Below are 17,177 nucleotides of genomic sequence, written 5' to 3'. Positions count from 1 at the left end.
TAACTATTTGGATATGCTAAAAACAAAGTAAATCATCAAAACGGAACTAATATTTAGTAGTAAGTAATTTTCCGATATTTTTCATAGCATGGACAAATTCTTAGTAAAACGATGTTAAAATATACATATAATAAATATTGATAATTCCTCGCCATATTATAACTTGTTTTCCTCTTTAAATGAAAAAATACCAGAATTTAGTTTTATTTTCTGTAGTTATGCTTTACATCAAAAAATGATTTATTTTGATAGTATTGTTGATTTACTTATTTTACTCAAGATTTATACAAAAAGCAACATGAATGTCACCACAGATGGGACAGATGGCTCAAAGACTCAATCTTTGCAGTTAATCGTGTTTGCTTATAAGCTTTTATTCTTGTGTCTTATCAACAAAAATGGAGACAACCTTATATAAGTATAAATCTAATTGTACAGTAAATTGTGCGAACATTGTTTCTCAATAGTGAATGTTGTTAGTTTTCATGATTATACATTCGTGACCCCAAAATTTTATTTTACTAAACTTTTTAAACTGATTTGTAAATAATAATAATTATGTTTATCTTTTATAAATAAATTGCTAACTAGTTCAACATAGATATCATTAGAGAAACAATGGATCTGGTTGATGTTCTTTTAGTATTAATTAATGAAAAAACGCTTAAAAACAATTTAAATATATTTAATACTAAAGAAATTTACAATATATATTTATGGTAAATACTTAACTGTTAAAACACAGTCATTTTTTGCGTGTCCTTTCTTTGTTTCTGTTCTTTTACAATTTGTTTTTCTTTGTTCCGAAGCAGATTTAACTCTTTGTTTTTTTCCGCTATTTGTATACTTATACTTCTGTGGCCGCCAGTGCCTTGAGGATATTTGGGTAAAGTACTTTGTAACTTTATTATTTCGTTTTCTATCTTCCTACAATCTTCTTCCAACTTAAACTTTTCTATGTTTAAATCTTTACTTGTAGATTGTTTGATTTCAACGGAAGTTGCTGTTATTAACTGTTCTGTCTTCTCTGGTTTATCTCCCAGAGTATTGTTAAGAAAATTAAAAACATTTCTTTTCTCTCTTTCTTTTTCTCTCTCATAAGCTCGCTTATTGCGTTCCTCTTCTCTCTTTTGTAGCCTTTTCAATTTTTGCTCAACCTAAAATACAAATGTGTTTAATTTTAACTACATATTATATTAATTCAAAGTTTTTTATACCATGCAAATGTTGCTTTAAACTAAATAGCCGATACATTTAAAAGATAGTACTTTTGTTTTTTTAATAATAAAAGTAAGTAATAGGAATGGAATAGCTTCATATATTCAGTTTTCAAAGTAATTACTATTATGTGGTACCTTTAATGGGTCTTTTCCAGCATTTTTCTCAGACAATTCCATACAATGGTCGAGACTTCGGCCGGGCTGGACAGATCGAGCTTCCACAGGCTGCAAGCGGCCATCACTGGCAGCTCCTAGACCGGTGCCCGGAACATAGCCCATCGATAACATAATCTTAGACCCCATGCCCTGTGGAAAAATACATTTGAACTGTTGATAATACATAGAGAGAACACCAAAGTTATTTAACCAGGATTTTGTCATGTTTGTCTTTTTATTATATAATTTAGGACAGTAAAACCTATAGATAGAGAAGCACAGACCAATCTTTGCACTCTTTGCACATCTTGCACATCTCTGTACTGCCAAGCATGGGATATAATATGTTATATTTCGAATATCTCTGGCCCATTTAAATTTATTAATCCTCTTAAAATTTTTTGATGTTTCCCATTAATATAAGTGATGATTGAGTAATACCCACCCACCATAATTTTCTTCGGCATTTATATTAAGTGGACCCGAGTTAATAAACTGAAAACTTATAATGTAAACTTATGAACATTGTTCACTTCGCATGTGTGTATGTATTACATTTTTACAATTACATTTTTACAATTAGATCTAAGCTGCATCAGTTATAATATATTCAATATATGTACATTGTCATCAATAAAAGAAACTTTAGAGGAACCAAGATAGCCTGATGAAATGAAAATGTGACAATCATAAGTACTTTAAACATTATTTGACTGTATTATTAAATGGGACTTTAAATAATTTAATACAGCCTTACTTATAAACGTTATTTAGGAGGTGATCAGTTAATCAATACTGTCTTCTTTTTTCGAATGTCGTATCAATAATGACAGGAAGAGCGAAATTAGTGTTTAACTAGACAGCCGCTAAGAAAACTTTATAAGTAAGGCTGATAATATATTGTGTATTTAAAATTAAAATGTTAAATATAGTGTTCTATCACGTGACGTATTGTTATATGACCGATTAGGAAATGAAACAAGAGAAATGATATATTAGAAAGCAATGTGTAAATGTCAAAAGTGAAAGTCATAGTCACAAAGGTCATTCAAGTTTCGAAATATTGTGGGCCAATTCTGTTGTAGATAATTTATATTCTATTTATTTCCTTATATACTCAAGTAGAATAATTTTATACTTTATTTGCTGTTTTCTTTGTATATAAATAATATATAAAATGCATTATAATTAGCATTCAATTTATAAAAAAAAAAATTGTTTTAAATTTAAGTAAATAGTTCAAAAATGTAATACATACTCACTCTAGTATGTCGTTCCCAACCACCCATTGCGGGTGCATTGTTCTGTAAGCTCTTTTCTATTATTAAAGCTTTATTATCACAATCTGCTCGCATTGTCTTGCTCTCCGGATACTCTGTATCACTCAAACTATCATCTGAATCTGTGTCTTCATCACCATCAACTGAAATTATAAAGAATATCATAGAATAATTTAAAAAAAAATAACTATCATTTTATATATTTCGACCTTTTTTTATAATAAATCATAAATCAGTTCTCAAATAATAAACGAATGTAATATATATGCATAATATTAAATTAAATTTAATAATATTAAATTTATATTTATTTAAAAAAAATATGATTATGTTTGAAAATCTAATATTACAAAGTTAAATTAAAACTCACTACTAAAGGGAAATATGTCTTCAAACATTACATGATGCTCGTCCGATACTGCTTTTCGCTTCTCCCCTGTTTTTACACCATGTTCCAATTTCACTACACAAGACTGTTTCTCTACGTCTACGCCTTTGACTATCGCTATATGCCATAGATGGTATTTCTCTGTTGTTTTTTTTGCAGTACTCATATCCTGTAAAACACAAATACAAATATAAGTATGACTATGCATAACTACGAGTCTTTCTGACTGCAGGAGATAATATAGTGTACATGTGTGTTTGCAAACACAGGTGCACTCTTTATTTAATTATTTGGGATCAGTATCTGTCATGACTGGAGGTCTAGACCAATGAATGTATCTTCTTATGATGTAAGATAATGTATTACTCTCACTTTTTTGAAACAGTACTGCAGCCAAGTGATTCTCGAGGGAACTAGACTAGATTTATTGCATTGAGACATCAGAGAAAATTACTTACTAGTTTCGGTCTATAAAAAATTAGACATTTTTAATTAAAAGTAAAACATATATTTAAATGATATAATTACCTCATCATCTGGTGGTTTCAACTTTAGCAGAATTCTGCTACCTATTTTAATACTGTTATAATTAGGTTCTATTGCTTCGTTCAAATCTGACAATTTTACTATAGCACCATGGGAATATCTATAAAGAAAAAGAAGTTTTTTTAGAGGCAAATTATCTAAACAAAACCAGATATAATTTATAGTTAATTGCTGGATACTTCTCCTCAAAATGAGGAGAGGAGGCCTTTAGCCCAGCAGTGGGACATTCACAGGCTGTTTCGGTCGGTTTCGGTAATTGCTGGATCTTTAAAATATTAGTATTAACTTAATGTGCACAGGTGTAATGCTTATTCTTATAGTTTTCAAGCATTCATCACAGTCCCAAAAAAGAAAAATCAACTGATTTTCCTATTTTCATTGTAATATCAGTTGCATGATTTTATCTTTCCAATAGGTGCAGTTGAAAAAATTAAAAATGTTTTACCATTATAAAATATTTTTTTTTAAAACATTAAAATATGTCTAAACTCACCTACATTGATCATCACTGAATTTGCAATCACCATTTAAGTAGAAAGGACACGGCAACATTTCTGCATGTGTGGGGTGTGTGAATAATACTTTCACCTAAATTATAAAATTTATTATTATTAATATAACAATACAACAATACAATAACAGCCTGTTAATGTCCCACTGCTGGGCTAAGGCCTACTCTCCCTTTTGAGGAGAAGGTTTGGAGCTTATTCCACCATGCTGCTCCAATGCGGGTTGGTAGAATACACATGTGGCAGAATTTCAATGAAATTAGACACATGTAGGTTTCCTCACTATGTTTTCCTTCACCGTTAAGCACGAGATTAATTATAAACACAAATTAAGCACATGAAAATTCAGTGGTGCTTGCCCGGGTTTGAACCCACGATCATCGGTTAAGATTCACGCGTTCTTACCACTAGGCCATCTCGGCTTCATTAATATAAATTGTATTATATTCGATGTATTTTCATATGAGCTCTATTATTTTTCAATTGAAATCGTAAACAGTTTTTAAACAAAAAATAACAATATATGAGGAAGAAATAAATGGTTAGCAAGTTTCTGTTGTTAAATAATTTGGACAGTACACAAATAATTTGCTTACAATAATTAAAAATCAGGCTACACACAATCTTAAAACTATCAACAATTTAACCAATATCCAGTCAGCTTGTTATATTATCTCTGCTTATTAAAACTACTAAATGATTACTCGGTCAGCAAGATTTCACAACTTGCCAGCAAAAACAACTTGTCAATAAGCAGCTTAACTGATAGGTTAAAATATGCATAATTAAAATATGGTTAGGTTAGGTTAGGAAAAAAGTAAATTTTCTATTTACCAAAACTCAATCAAACATGCCTCATTTATGTTCAGTGTGATATTAAATACTGACCATGTATAACCGTTTTCTGGTCTTATCTTGCTGTGTAACTAATCAGTTTGTCTAACTAAATATATTTTAATAATCATTTAAATAGTATCCAAAATATATTATGTTTCTAAAATTCAATCTGAATTATAATCAAATAATTTACAATTGTCTTTATAATACACACCTGGAGATCATTAAATTGATCATCATCTTGCCGAGGAACTACAGAGCTCACCATTGCATTATGCAGACTGGGTTTCCCGCCCCAAGTATGTGTGTGGTAAACAGCACATTTCATTCCAAGAAGAGAAGACAACTCATCCTTAAATTATAGACAAACACAAATATTATTTAATTAATATTACATGGTATTTGTTTGAAGATTTGATTATCAAAATTATCCTTTACAAAATGGGTTAATCTTTTGTTTATACTGAATAACATCAATTATTAGTATTTATGATGTTGCAGGTGTATGAATTAATGACTAAAGATCTTCAAAACTATTGCTAAGCTGTGGATACTTTATTAGTATATAATATATAGCATCAGTAACTAGCCTATCATCACTTGCATTACTTTGTTTGTAGATCCCTTAATTTGTTTTTATATGACTTATATTATATAAAACTACAAGCAATTTATTAGCATTTAGTAATTGTACTATTCAAGCAACAATGGATTGAAAAGAATTGTACTGCCAGGAAGATGGTGCATAAATATTTGTTCAAAGATAGAATATTGGGGAAAATAGCTACTCAATTAAGAGTTATAAGTTGTTTATAAAAAAAATGTGCCAGGCTGCATTGGGACATACTGCTGGGCTAAGACCTCCTTTTTGAGAAAATGTGCAGCCTATTCCAACAAGCTGCAATACTGCGGGTTGGATACAGATGACAGATCATAAGAGGCAAGCATGAGATCAATTTTAAACGTAAATGAAGCACATGAAAATTCAGGGGTCTGGGTTTCTGGATTTGAACTCAGAATCATCGGTTAAGATAAACATCTTCTAACCACTGGGTTATTAAGGCTCTAAACATAGCATAAATAACTTAATACAGAATTGTTCCACTGATAAATTGTACATTTTTCAAGAGCTCATGATTAATGTTAGTTTAATTTTTATAAGTATTTAACAATATTATACCTCTATATCACTATTACTGTCACCACTTTCATTTTGACCACTGTCTTCATGTTTATCCCCTGAATCTTTATTCTCCTCACATGCTCCAGTTTCAGCCATTTCTTTCTAAAAACGTAAAAAAATAATTAAGGATAACAATATAGAGCAATTTTTTTTGGGTGTTTGTAAAATTTACAAACCATAAATAAAGCATATTCATCATCGAGTCCATCACTACTATTTTTTCCAGGTTTTGTGTCATCCTCTCTATTATTTTGTACATCTAAACTTTCTCGTGTAAGGTTAATAAGTTCTTGAAGTTCTGATTGCAAAGCCAGTAAGGATTCACGTTCACTGGCCTCTTGAGTCGCCTGAAGTGCTTGTTTAACCACACTGAGCTAGAAAACCCGTAAAACTAATTTAATATTCTTACATTTTGAATTTAAACTGTATTCATATAATTATGTACCTGATCTTCATATTGACTTATAGATAATGCCAAATCTTCCATATTTTTAATATTTAATTGTATAAAATTACGATTTTATAAGAAATACGGGAATGTTGACACTGAAAAAAGTTTTGTAAGCTTATTTTAAAATGAATTATCAATAAATTTTACTGTGCTGTACTAATAAGTTTTGACATATTTACGATATTTTAATTTTTCAAGCTCGTTTTCAATTTATTTTTTTCAATTATGGGCGCGTTCATTTCATATACTTTTAATTTTTATTAGATCATTTAAAAGTATTAAAAAAAATCAACGGTTTAATCGATTATGCACTTATTTGTACATTATCGACGAAACGTAGTAATTTTTTTTTTAATTAATGTTTTTACAATATTTGAGTATTCTGGTAAAGCGAAATAAAAAGGTTTGAAAGTCCATAATACTTTAACAAAGTGAAATTAAATCATTTAATATAGAAAACTATACTGCTTATTCTCCGATACATACAATTAAATATTATTTGTCTATAAAGTAACTAATTGTTGGCAGTGGGATATTTACAGGCTTTAATGCTTTTCTGGTGTCGAACTTATTCCACCGCATTGCTCTAATGGGGATGGGTGGACACATGTGTCAGATTTTCATACAACACATATAGGTTTCCTCACCGCCGAGCACAAGATGAAATATAAACAAAAATTAAGCACATGAAAATACATTGGTGCCCATGTTTCAATTCATAATTCTTCGGTTCTAACCCCTGAGCTAATTTGGCTATAATTTTCTATATTTGCGAATAAAACATTGAATGTGCCTATTGTATCTGTAATTTATATACTAATTTTCAAAATTTTAAAAGTTTTTTTATCATAATTAACTCTTTACTCTAAGAAGGGTTTCATAACAATTTTACATTTAGAAGCAGGTTAAAAAATAAAATACTTGTTTAGTTTTCTTTTCAATACCTAATTATATTCATATTAATTAAATAATTTATCAGTAATAATAGTAATGTCACCCTGATTGAATTTCAGCCACTGCGGTCAATCTCATGTACTCGCCACTTGCGACACGAACGAAGAGATTTAAGTCTTTTCCATCCATCATTGTGAACTTCCAGGCTGCTTTTGAGAATTTCTTGACCAATGCACTAATTTTCGTTGGCTCATCCCAGGATTTGAATTTTGAACACTATAACACCCATATCATCTAGCTAACTTTTTTTTGGACGCAGTGGAAGTCTTCAGAAAGTTACCTGAGTCCTTTGGATCCGATCATGTGGGATTCCTGGCCGTTTAAACCACTGCGATGACCGACTTCAGCACTGATCAAGACTGACTGAGGAAGGCTGCAGGATCATGTCGATATAATCCGGATGGATTGGATCCGCAGCACCTTCCGTGTTTGCCGGCGCTCTCTTCAGGGGATAAGCTATTTAGCTGGACCAGCGAGACAGTTTCATTTAATATTTTTATCTTTCTGTATATAAAATGTAATAATTTTTTAAATGAAAAATAACAATAAAAATATATTAAAATAACAAAGTGTATTTAAAAATCAATAAGTATTATGAAACAGTTATTGAACAATAATGAAATATTCAGAATAAAATGATTTTATATGTATTATTCTGTATATCAATCTAATATCTTTAAAATTATACTTTATGTATATAACTATTTCTGTATGTTTTCGGCAAATAAAAAAAAATGTGGAGTAACTACCGAGTGATTTATATTGTGAAGATTGTGTCTTTCGACATTTTTTATCAATTCATATATTATACAATAATTTAGCACAATAATACTTTAAAAACAATAAAATTACAATTTTGTAATAAATCGTTTTTCTTGCTTAATTTTTTCAATCACAGTTCCAATTTCCATACTTCCTCTAAAGGTTCTAATGTGACGTGGCATGTGTTTAATATTAAAAATATTGCAAAATTGAGCACCATATTTTTTTTATTTAAAGGTCTTTTAGATAATCCATTGTTGTTTTCTTAATAACTGAAGCCACTGTACTTTTAACAATAGCACCCGTATATTGTGTGTCACTATGAAAATTTATTGATATAGTTTGGAAAGCTTCATTCATTATACTTTTAAGTTTGTGTGTGACATCCTCATTAGTTTGAGCTACTTCAATTCGATCTTTCTGTTTAACCGTATCATTTATTTGTCCCGTCGTACTACTTTCATCATTTATAAGTTCTCTTTCCTCTAATTTTGAAGAAATCAATTGTATATGATCTTTAAGTTTGTTTATTTCTCTATCTTTTTCTTCACATAATTGCTTACAATCACAATTTATATCTGTTTTGCTAGACTGATTAATAAGTTCAAATGTATCACAGTTAAACCCTTTTGATTTTATGAAATCTTCATAGGTTTTAATTTTTTTTTCATATTCATTTAACAACTTATATGTAATTTCATTTTGTATGTGAAATGTGTTATTGCTAATGTAATTTTTATCAATGTTTTCTAAACAACTGACTTTATTCAACATAAGATCTAATTTATCTGTGATTCTGCTCATATTCATTCGTAATTCACTGTTACTTACTCTTTGTTCTGATATAAACAGTGTCATGTCATTTTCATCACATACAATATTACCAGGACTTTTTATGATATCCATTATTTTAACACCCACTATTTGATCAGTTGTTTGGAATGTATTTCTTTCTGGAGATGATAATTGCTTAATTGTATTTCTTTTTAATTGTGAATCATTATTGCTTTCTGCTTCTAGATTAATCTTTTCAATGTTTCTTTTATTGGCATTTTTAAGTGGTTTATGTCTAGCTTTATGTTGGCTTTGTAAGTCGTTTGTGTCAGATGAATCACTTGTTTGTGCTGTGATTAAGTGAGTTGACGGTAAAACAGATTGTCCCATTGTAGACATTCTTTTTAAAATTGAATCCTTTGTTCTTCTATTTACTGAAGAATCTGTGTCACTTTCCTTTTCATCATTTTTAATTAGATTTGTTACTATGGGTAATGCGCTTTGTCTAATAGTGTTGTCAAGATCATCCTTTTTAGAAAAGTCACTTTCAGCCTCTGTGGGATATTTGAGGCATACATTTAATCCTTTTAGAATATCTAAGATTTTATTTATTTCATGTGAATTTGTATAAATACTCCAATATTTCTGTTTATTGTCATAGAATGAAATGCTAACATTTTCCTTTATATTTATTTCTGTACTAGTAGTTAGCGTCAAACATGATAAAATTGTCTTATTAGAGTCATAAAGTATAATGTTATGAAGCCCACTTTTATTAATTTTTATTATTGTTAAACCTATTCTTTCTTTAGATACATAGGAGTTTTTGAGCCTGAAAATAATATATAAGTTTAATCATTTTGTCTAATATTTTATAATTTTTTTTAATTACTAATATAGAATCAATAGATGGATACTTTATTTTAAAATGCAGGTATATATTTTTACCATTCATAAGCATTTACGGTCATCACATATAACACACATTGTGTAGGCTTTTCATCTTCGGGTTTTGGTGGAACTTGAGTTGGTAATGGAGGTATATACTTTAAAGAGCTATTTTCTTGTCCATCTTCTGTTTGTGAAGTGTTACTAAATATTTTAGATAAGGATGTACTGAAAAGGAAAATTCGATGAAGTCTTTAATTGTTATTCAAGCCTTAATTTAATTTACCTACATACAAAAATAGTGATATACAAACCTAGAAGCTGGAGTGAAGTAATCTACATCAACTTCTTCTGTTTCAAGCATTTTTTCTAGTTATTTATAAGTTAAAACGTAACTATTTTACTTCAAAGTTTTTACTTTCTTATTCTTCTATAGGACGTTAATATTGTACTCTTTTAGTACTTTTTCAAACGTATAAAATATAGGTTTAGGTAAACAAGCAAACTTTGTAAAATTGAAGTTTTGAAAATTTAACTAAAATTGTGTGTTGTGGAGTAACTATTTAAAAACGAAAATAATAATTATTTATTTGTAATACATAATTATAAAATATTCAATTCATTACTTTAGAGTTTAGAGAGAAAGAGAGGAATAAATTAAAGAAAATATTGTCACTTGTCAATGTGTTGTCAATGACAAGACTGAAGTTTTGTATAATAGGTAACCGTAGACAGAGAAACTAATAGACGCAATGACAACTTCCTTCTCACTTACACAAGAAAGAGAATGAAAATTACGTTACAAATGGGTTAGACAGAGATAGAATTATCAAATCTTTTGTCCCTTATCGCGTAACCAGTTTTGGTTTTCGTTTCGCTACTTAAGTAGCGAAACAAACTTGACAGTTGGTGCGTTCATTGTGTGTTTTGTTCAATTTTCGCTTACTTTTGTGTTAGAAAACGATTCTAATCCAGTGAAAAGGCCGAGAAACAATCCTTATATCATATCGAAGGTTATACAATGGTGCATTGTCGTATCATTTCATGTTAAAGTGATAGCGAGAAGAAAATTGCCGGCGTGTACTTTTACGCGTAAGTACGACGATTTTGTCCCTAAATATAGTTTCTCAGTGATGTTTATTTTTGCCATAGCATGACGGAACCTTATATTGCATTAAAATCCTGAAGATAATAGGATCCAGTTTTTATCATTCATAACCTAAAACTATTTATCATGTGAGTGCTGCCAGCATCAGCTAAAAAATGTCCCGATTTTCGATAAAAAACATCGACTCGTAGACAATGCAAACAAATAAATATGGAGTCCAATAATGACCTAAAGTGTTTCGTTATATGTAAATATGTTATTTTTATTTATTCGTTCTCCTTTTTATAATTTCCTAATGACAATATTATTAAACATTCTTCATGAATTTATAATATTATTACATTCTGAGTCAAGAGTTTAACATAGTAATCTATGTGGCAACCATTCTTTAGTAATAATTTAATTGAGTATTTTGGATTTCAACTTCTGAGAAGAATGCTAATCCAGTACCATATCAAGATGCTGAAGTACTATTGATAACGGAAACAAAAACAAACTATGCAACAGTTTTTGGGTGTAGTTGGAAAACAAAAAAATATTTTAATTAAAAAAAAGTTTAATAAATTTTAAAAAATAAAATTTAATAAACTTATTTTGTTTTAATAAAATACTGAAAATTATTTATCTCCCAAAACAGGGAATGCAGTTACTATGGCAACATTATACGCACACATTAACAAACTATCTCTGTCTCAATCGCGATTTCACGGCCCCTTGGTCTATTTGTTTCTCTGTCTACGTAGGTACCCCATTTTCATATATCTAGTTTCTCTGTCTACGATACATACACATTATGATTCGTATATTGCATTGTTACTCGACAAATTGATCGGCGAAACATAAAGAATTTAGAATGAAAGAATTAATATATATGTGTTAACGGTCATTCGTGTCAGTTAAAATTTAATTATAAAACTTTGAGGTCGGATATTTATAATGTATTATATGTTTATATTGATAATGATATTTTGATTAGGGCTGTTTTATATCTAGGCATCAAAGATTATACTGAAAATTCGCGCATCGTGCCTCTGGTAATTTAATTTCATACTCAATTTTAAATTAATTTCACTTTCTTTTTTTTTCTCTGTCTAGATCATAGGGTAAACTATTATTATGTATAGTTTATGAACACTTTATGCCTTTTTGACAATGATGAATGAAACAATGATTTTTTTGTGACTTTTTTGTGTAACCGTATGCAAAATAAAAAACATGGCATGAGCTAAAAAATATGTATAAAAAATTATATATTGTCATGTTATCCCACAATACACCACCTCCTTAGGCAATTCATGGTCACCCCCTTTATTCTTAAATAGAAAAATTCTAAGCTTGTATTGCAATTTATATGCTTTGTTTGTGGTAATCTGTTTGTATTATGACAAATCAAATTGACACTTTGATTTGTCATTTGGTATGTATTTGTCAATTTAATACGGTGTTCTTTATTCTTACTTTTAGCGCATAAAAGATCATTGAGATATAAAATCAAGTAAATACGTGTTCAATTAGTTTGACAATTCTTACTAAAATTAACTGTGATAAAATTCCATTTGGCCATGTCTAACACATACACGTGTATAACATGCCAGGTGTTCTTCAAAACAGCTGATTTGCAGCGTGAGCATTACAAATTAGATTGGCACAGGTATAATTTGAAGAGAAAAGTTGCGTCTATACCTCCTGTTACGTTAGAGGAATTTGAACAACGGGCAAAAGAGCACAGAGAACATGCACAAAACGTTGATCGAGATGAATCGGTTTATTGCAAATGCTGCTCAAAATTATTCAACTCTAAAAATGCTTATAACAATCATTTAAATAGCAAGAAGCATAAGTTGGCCGAAGAAAAGCATTTGACTGGTGAACAATCAAGTAGTGACAAAAAACAGGAAGAAGAAAGCCATTCAGATAGCAATAGTTTTGAAAAAATTGACTCAAGTAAGATAGTGCCAGTCCAACCTGGAAAATTTGTTGTTGTAAATGCTGAAGACTCGGGCGATGATGATATTGAAACTGATTCTGAAATAGAAGAGGTATTGATAAAAAATATTATATTAAATGTAACAACACCAAAATTACAATATTTATATTAAGTTATAATAATGTATTTTTCTAGCTTGACTCTGATGAGTGGGAAGAGTGTCGCATCAAAGGTAGCGACTCACTAATTAAACCTAGGGACTGCTTATTCTGTGGCAAACATAGTAAAAATATGGTCAAGAATTTGAAGCACATGTCTGAGTCTCATTCATTCTTCATTCCTGATGTGGAATATTGTACAGATATGAAAGGCCTCCTGTTATATCTCGGAGAGAAGGTAAGAAATGACAGTAAATTAAGAATAAGTCTTATAGCTTATATAATTATAGCATGGTATATAAATATTTATTTTAAATGATCATAATATATGAATCTGATTCTTGATATATTATATACTTATTGAGTTGAACAAATTACAACAAAATAAATATTGATGACAATTTTCACCTTTTTATAGATTTCACAAGGGTATATGTGTCTATGGTGCAATGAAGCTGGACGTACATTTTACTCTATGGAAGCTGCACGGGCTCATATGATTGATAAGGGGCATTGTAAAATGTTGCATGAAGGTCTAGCATTAGCTGAATATGCTGATTATTATGATTATAGGTAATTTATATTTGAATATAATTTTCCTTTTAATTTCTCACTATTGCACAACATATTTTAATCAAGTAATTACAATTAAGTACTTGTTTTCTGTTCACCTTCTTTATGTTTATACAACTGTAGAATTAATTGATATTGAAATCAGAACAGCCTTATAATGTTACTTTTATTCACGAGTTTTAATTATTGCTTTTACAACAAAGTCAATTAAAAGATTTAAAAAAAAAATTATGAATTTATTCTTTAATTTTTTTATTTACTGATTTCAATACATGCTTGTATTAGCTTAACAGTTGTTTGTATTTTGTTTTAAAGTGCTTCATATCCTGATCATGGTGAAGAAGAAGTAAACATGGATGTAGATCAAGAAGTCGACGAGCCAGCAACATTAGAATGTGATGACTACCAATTGGTGCTACCATCTGGTGTCACTGTTGGACATCGTTCCCTTATGAGGTATACTATATTCCAATGGTAGTACTAAAGATAAATAAATGTTACATTCACATATTCCATGCGATTTGGTAATAGTTCCGCTATATATAACTGAGTACAAACAGTTTTTATTAAATGTATGTCTTTACTAGTTTTTTTTTTATCATGTTTTTTATCTATATTGCTTTGCATTTGCCAAAATGATGAACTTGAAGACTGAACACTTAATTTAAAAAAGGAAAATTTACTCCTAAGGCTGGAATAAATGTAGAATATGGATGGATTGATGATGGAATAGTCAATAACAAAATTAAAAGCATCTTTGTGTAATTTCTAAAATTTATTTTGATTGTATTTTAAAATCCTCGATGTGCAATGGACGGGCATCCTCCTGAATCATAATTTGAGTTTATATTTGTCATCATCATTATATATAACATAATTTTTTCAGCTCACATAAACCTATGCTGGGCCAATGTATAACATGGCCTAGGCGCAACTAAGAAATAATAAAAAAAATAGACTAGGATAAGCTGAATGTTATAATTATACTAATTCTTAACATTATAATCTTTTCCAGATATTACAAACAGAATATAACAGAAAACAGCCATGCCCTCGTTAAAAAATCGGATCGAAAACTTCATCGCTTACTAGGTGTTTATCGGGCACTGGGCTGGGCTCCAAAGGAGCAAGCTTTAGCAGCAAAGTATGTTTTATTTCTTGATGTTATCTTAGTTTTAAATAATTTTATTAATGTTCTTAAATAAATAAATAAATAATAATCTGGCAGTACTAATATATGTTAAAAATTTGTTTATAGGAAAGCCCGAGACATTCACTTCATGAAACGAGTACAAGCAAAATGGGAAATGAAAATGTCTATCAAAGCCAATAAGTTCCAAAAACATTTCCGGCAACAAGTCAACTTCTAGATCGCTGTAGTTTTATATACAATATACTGTTACTTTTATAATTGCTTACGGCAGTTTTAAGATGAATTAAAGTCAAACTACAATTAATGTGATTGTTCATTGCTTGTATTTTATTACTTATAAATATAAATATTAAACCAAGGTGCAGAATTTATACCTAAATGCATCAGTGTTTTATTTTAAAGTACTTATTTGTTCTGTATACAAAGGGGCAAATCACAGCAGCAGCATATCTTAACCATAATATTTTTGTTTTATTTACATTCATGATAAATGCGTTATATTTTGAATGTTGAACTGTTTGTATCTTCAAGTTTAAAAAAAAGTCTTAAAAGTCTAATTAAATATTAATAAATAAGATTAATACCAAATTACATGTTAACTGTTAAAAAGGAAACAATAAAATATACACAGATTATCGTATTTTTATTCAGATTTCGTCATCTGCTTGCGTTTTATATATTTATATTTTTTCTTCATTGGCTTTTCGTTCGGTGGTTCTGCTTGATCTAAAGTCCATGGTATTTTAACCGGAGTTCGATCAACTTTAATGTTAATTTTAAATAGCGGGAACGCGTTTACTTTACCATGAAAATAATTTGATATTGTTTTTGATAAATCTTCGTTGATAACGTATTTATTACCTACATCTGGTATTTTTTTGAAAAACAATTCCATAACCTTTTTAATATCTTCTTCATTGTTTATTGTAGATTCCAAAGCATCTGACAATGCGATTACGGTAAATATCTTTAAAAGGAAAAATATGCATTATAATACTGTTTTGTATGAAAGATAGTTGAAAGTTATTAACATTCAGTAATTTATCTGGGAAATTAATGGTTATAGTGACACAAGGTCAAAGATGAACAAAACAAGCAGCGCTGGATTATTCATTAGGCAGTGTAGGCATTTGGTGCAGAAATTGTGGAATAAGGATTTAAATTTTTTGTTTATGTAATTGTTTTAGCCAGCGATACTCAATCTTTTATTTATAGGAGCCACAAACACATGTTAGTCATGGTGTCGCGGGCCGCTACCAAAAAATATTTAGGGAATGATTTCTTAGGTTTCGGTATTATTACAAATTGTTGTTGTGTTCTTTATCATTACATGACGTTTTAAACACTCGCAGTGAGCGTGGCCACAAGCAGTTCTTAAATTCAAATTATTTAGGTGTTAATAAAAACCTTTGAAATTCAAAATAGTTCAAAATAAAGTAACATCAAGTGGGTTGAGTCCAGCTGGCTTAAGCCAAATATTTTCCAACTTTAACAGGGTGATGTGATATATACCTTCGTAATATAGTAATAAAACATCGTTATTAATGTTATAAAGTTGCATTGTTGTAGAAAAAAAATAAATTTAAGGAAATTAGAAAAGGGTAAATGGCCCGAGACGTGTATTTCCTAGGGTTACCCGACATAGTTATTCGGCCCAGATAACAAGATAAAGCCGCCAAAAAAATATTGTATAATTTGAATGTCTTGATGATATTTTTGCATTTTTTACCAACTGTGTCATAATATTGTTGCGTTATATATAATCATAATATTTGTTAATAATAAGTTGAATTATATAATCAATTCTGGATGAATCGAAAAAAAAAACACCTTGAAGTCGATTCTCGCTCTATCTTGATAAAGAGTAACGAGCTATGGCTAGGGATATTTATTTACGTCGTATTATATGAGTTGTCGTTCCATTGTGCTACGAACCATAAAAAAATACATTGGTAAACATAATTTGTAGTCGTCAAACTTTTTTAATCAGTTAATACTTTGTCTTTTAAATACACATTAACAATAATACTTATGTTATATATAGTATACCTTTTGGTCCGAGTATTTAAAAAATGAATTAAAAATCAGCTTACCAGCACTATTACATAAGTCGCCATTACTACTAGTGATGTTAGTTATTGTTTAGAATAATAATCGGTTATTGATTGGATATTGCATTGAATGAATACAGGTTGCAAAGTGAATTGAATTAAAAAGTTAATGTGTTGTGTTATTAATTGATTGTTACGCCTATTGACTATATATTATATTAAGACTCAGAATCATTTTCTATAATTCAAATTTAATTCA

General features: G+C 29.4%; 4 protein-coding genes across 4 annotated transcripts; 1 reads left to right on the top strand and 3 right to left on the bottom strand.

Moving 5' to 3' along the window:
- Window positions 1-669: 669 nt before the first annotated feature.
- Window positions 670-6,718, bottom strand: LOC126778979 (zinc finger CCCH-type with G patch domain-containing protein). Its single transcript, XM_050502727.1, has 10 exons — window positions 6,565-6,718; window positions 6,296-6,493; window positions 6,117-6,221; window positions 5,151-5,288; window positions 4,084-4,178; window positions 3,573-3,690; window positions 3,027-3,213; window positions 2,639-2,799; window positions 1,356-1,526; window positions 670-1,157 (listed from the first exon to the last, which is right to left on the bottom strand). Exons 1-10 carry the CDS (start codon window positions 6,604-6,606, stop codon window positions 735-737), a joined length of 1,638 nt encoding a protein of 545 aa, XP_050358684.1. The 5' UTR covers window positions 6,607-6,718; the 3' UTR covers window positions 670-734.
- A 1,775-nt stretch (window positions 6,719-8,493) lies between these two features.
- On the bottom strand, window positions 8,494-10,513 carry LOC126778452 (uncharacterized). Its single transcript, XM_050502006.1, has 3 exons — window positions 10,263-10,513; window positions 10,009-10,176; window positions 8,494-9,892 (listed from the first exon to the last, which is right to left on the bottom strand). The coding sequence occupies exons 1-3, from the start codon at window positions 10,310-10,312 to the stop codon at window positions 8,518-8,520; spliced, it is 1,593 nt and encodes a 530-aa protein (XP_050357963.1). The 5' UTR covers window positions 10,313-10,513; the 3' UTR covers window positions 8,494-8,517.
- Window positions 10,514-12,476: 1,963 nt separating this feature from the next.
- On the top strand, window positions 12,477-15,500 carry LOC126777866 (cytoplasmic 60S subunit biogenesis factor ZNF622). Its single transcript, XM_050501120.1, has 6 exons — window positions 12,477-13,095; window positions 13,179-13,379; window positions 13,560-13,714; window positions 14,030-14,170; window positions 14,730-14,858; window positions 14,973-15,500. Exons 1-6 carry the CDS (start codon window positions 12,619-12,621, stop codon window positions 15,082-15,084), a joined length of 1,215 nt encoding a protein of 404 aa, XP_050357077.1. The 5' UTR covers window positions 12,477-12,618; the 3' UTR covers window positions 15,085-15,500.
- LOC126777873 (uncharacterized) lies at window positions 15,490-17,101 on the bottom strand. The gene is made up of 2 exons (XM_050501134.1): window positions 16,961-17,101; window positions 15,490-15,834 (listed from the first exon to the last, which is right to left on the bottom strand). Exons 1-2 carry the CDS (start codon window positions 16,982-16,984, stop codon window positions 15,511-15,513), a joined length of 348 nt encoding a protein of 115 aa, XP_050357091.1. The 5' UTR covers window positions 16,985-17,101; the 3' UTR covers window positions 15,490-15,510.
- Between the last annotated feature and the right edge of the window lie 76 nt (window positions 17,102-17,177).

This window comes from Nymphalis io, chromosome 2 (genome assembly GCF_905147045.1).
Source record: "Nymphalis io chromosome 2, ilAglIoxx1.1, whole genome shotgun sequence".
Taxonomy (NCBI): Eukaryota; Metazoa; Arthropoda; class Insecta; order Lepidoptera; family Nymphalidae; genus Nymphalis; species Nymphalis io.
The sequence above is the reverse complement of the archived record's forward strand: the minus strand, read 5'-3'. Positions and strand labels throughout refer to the sequence as shown.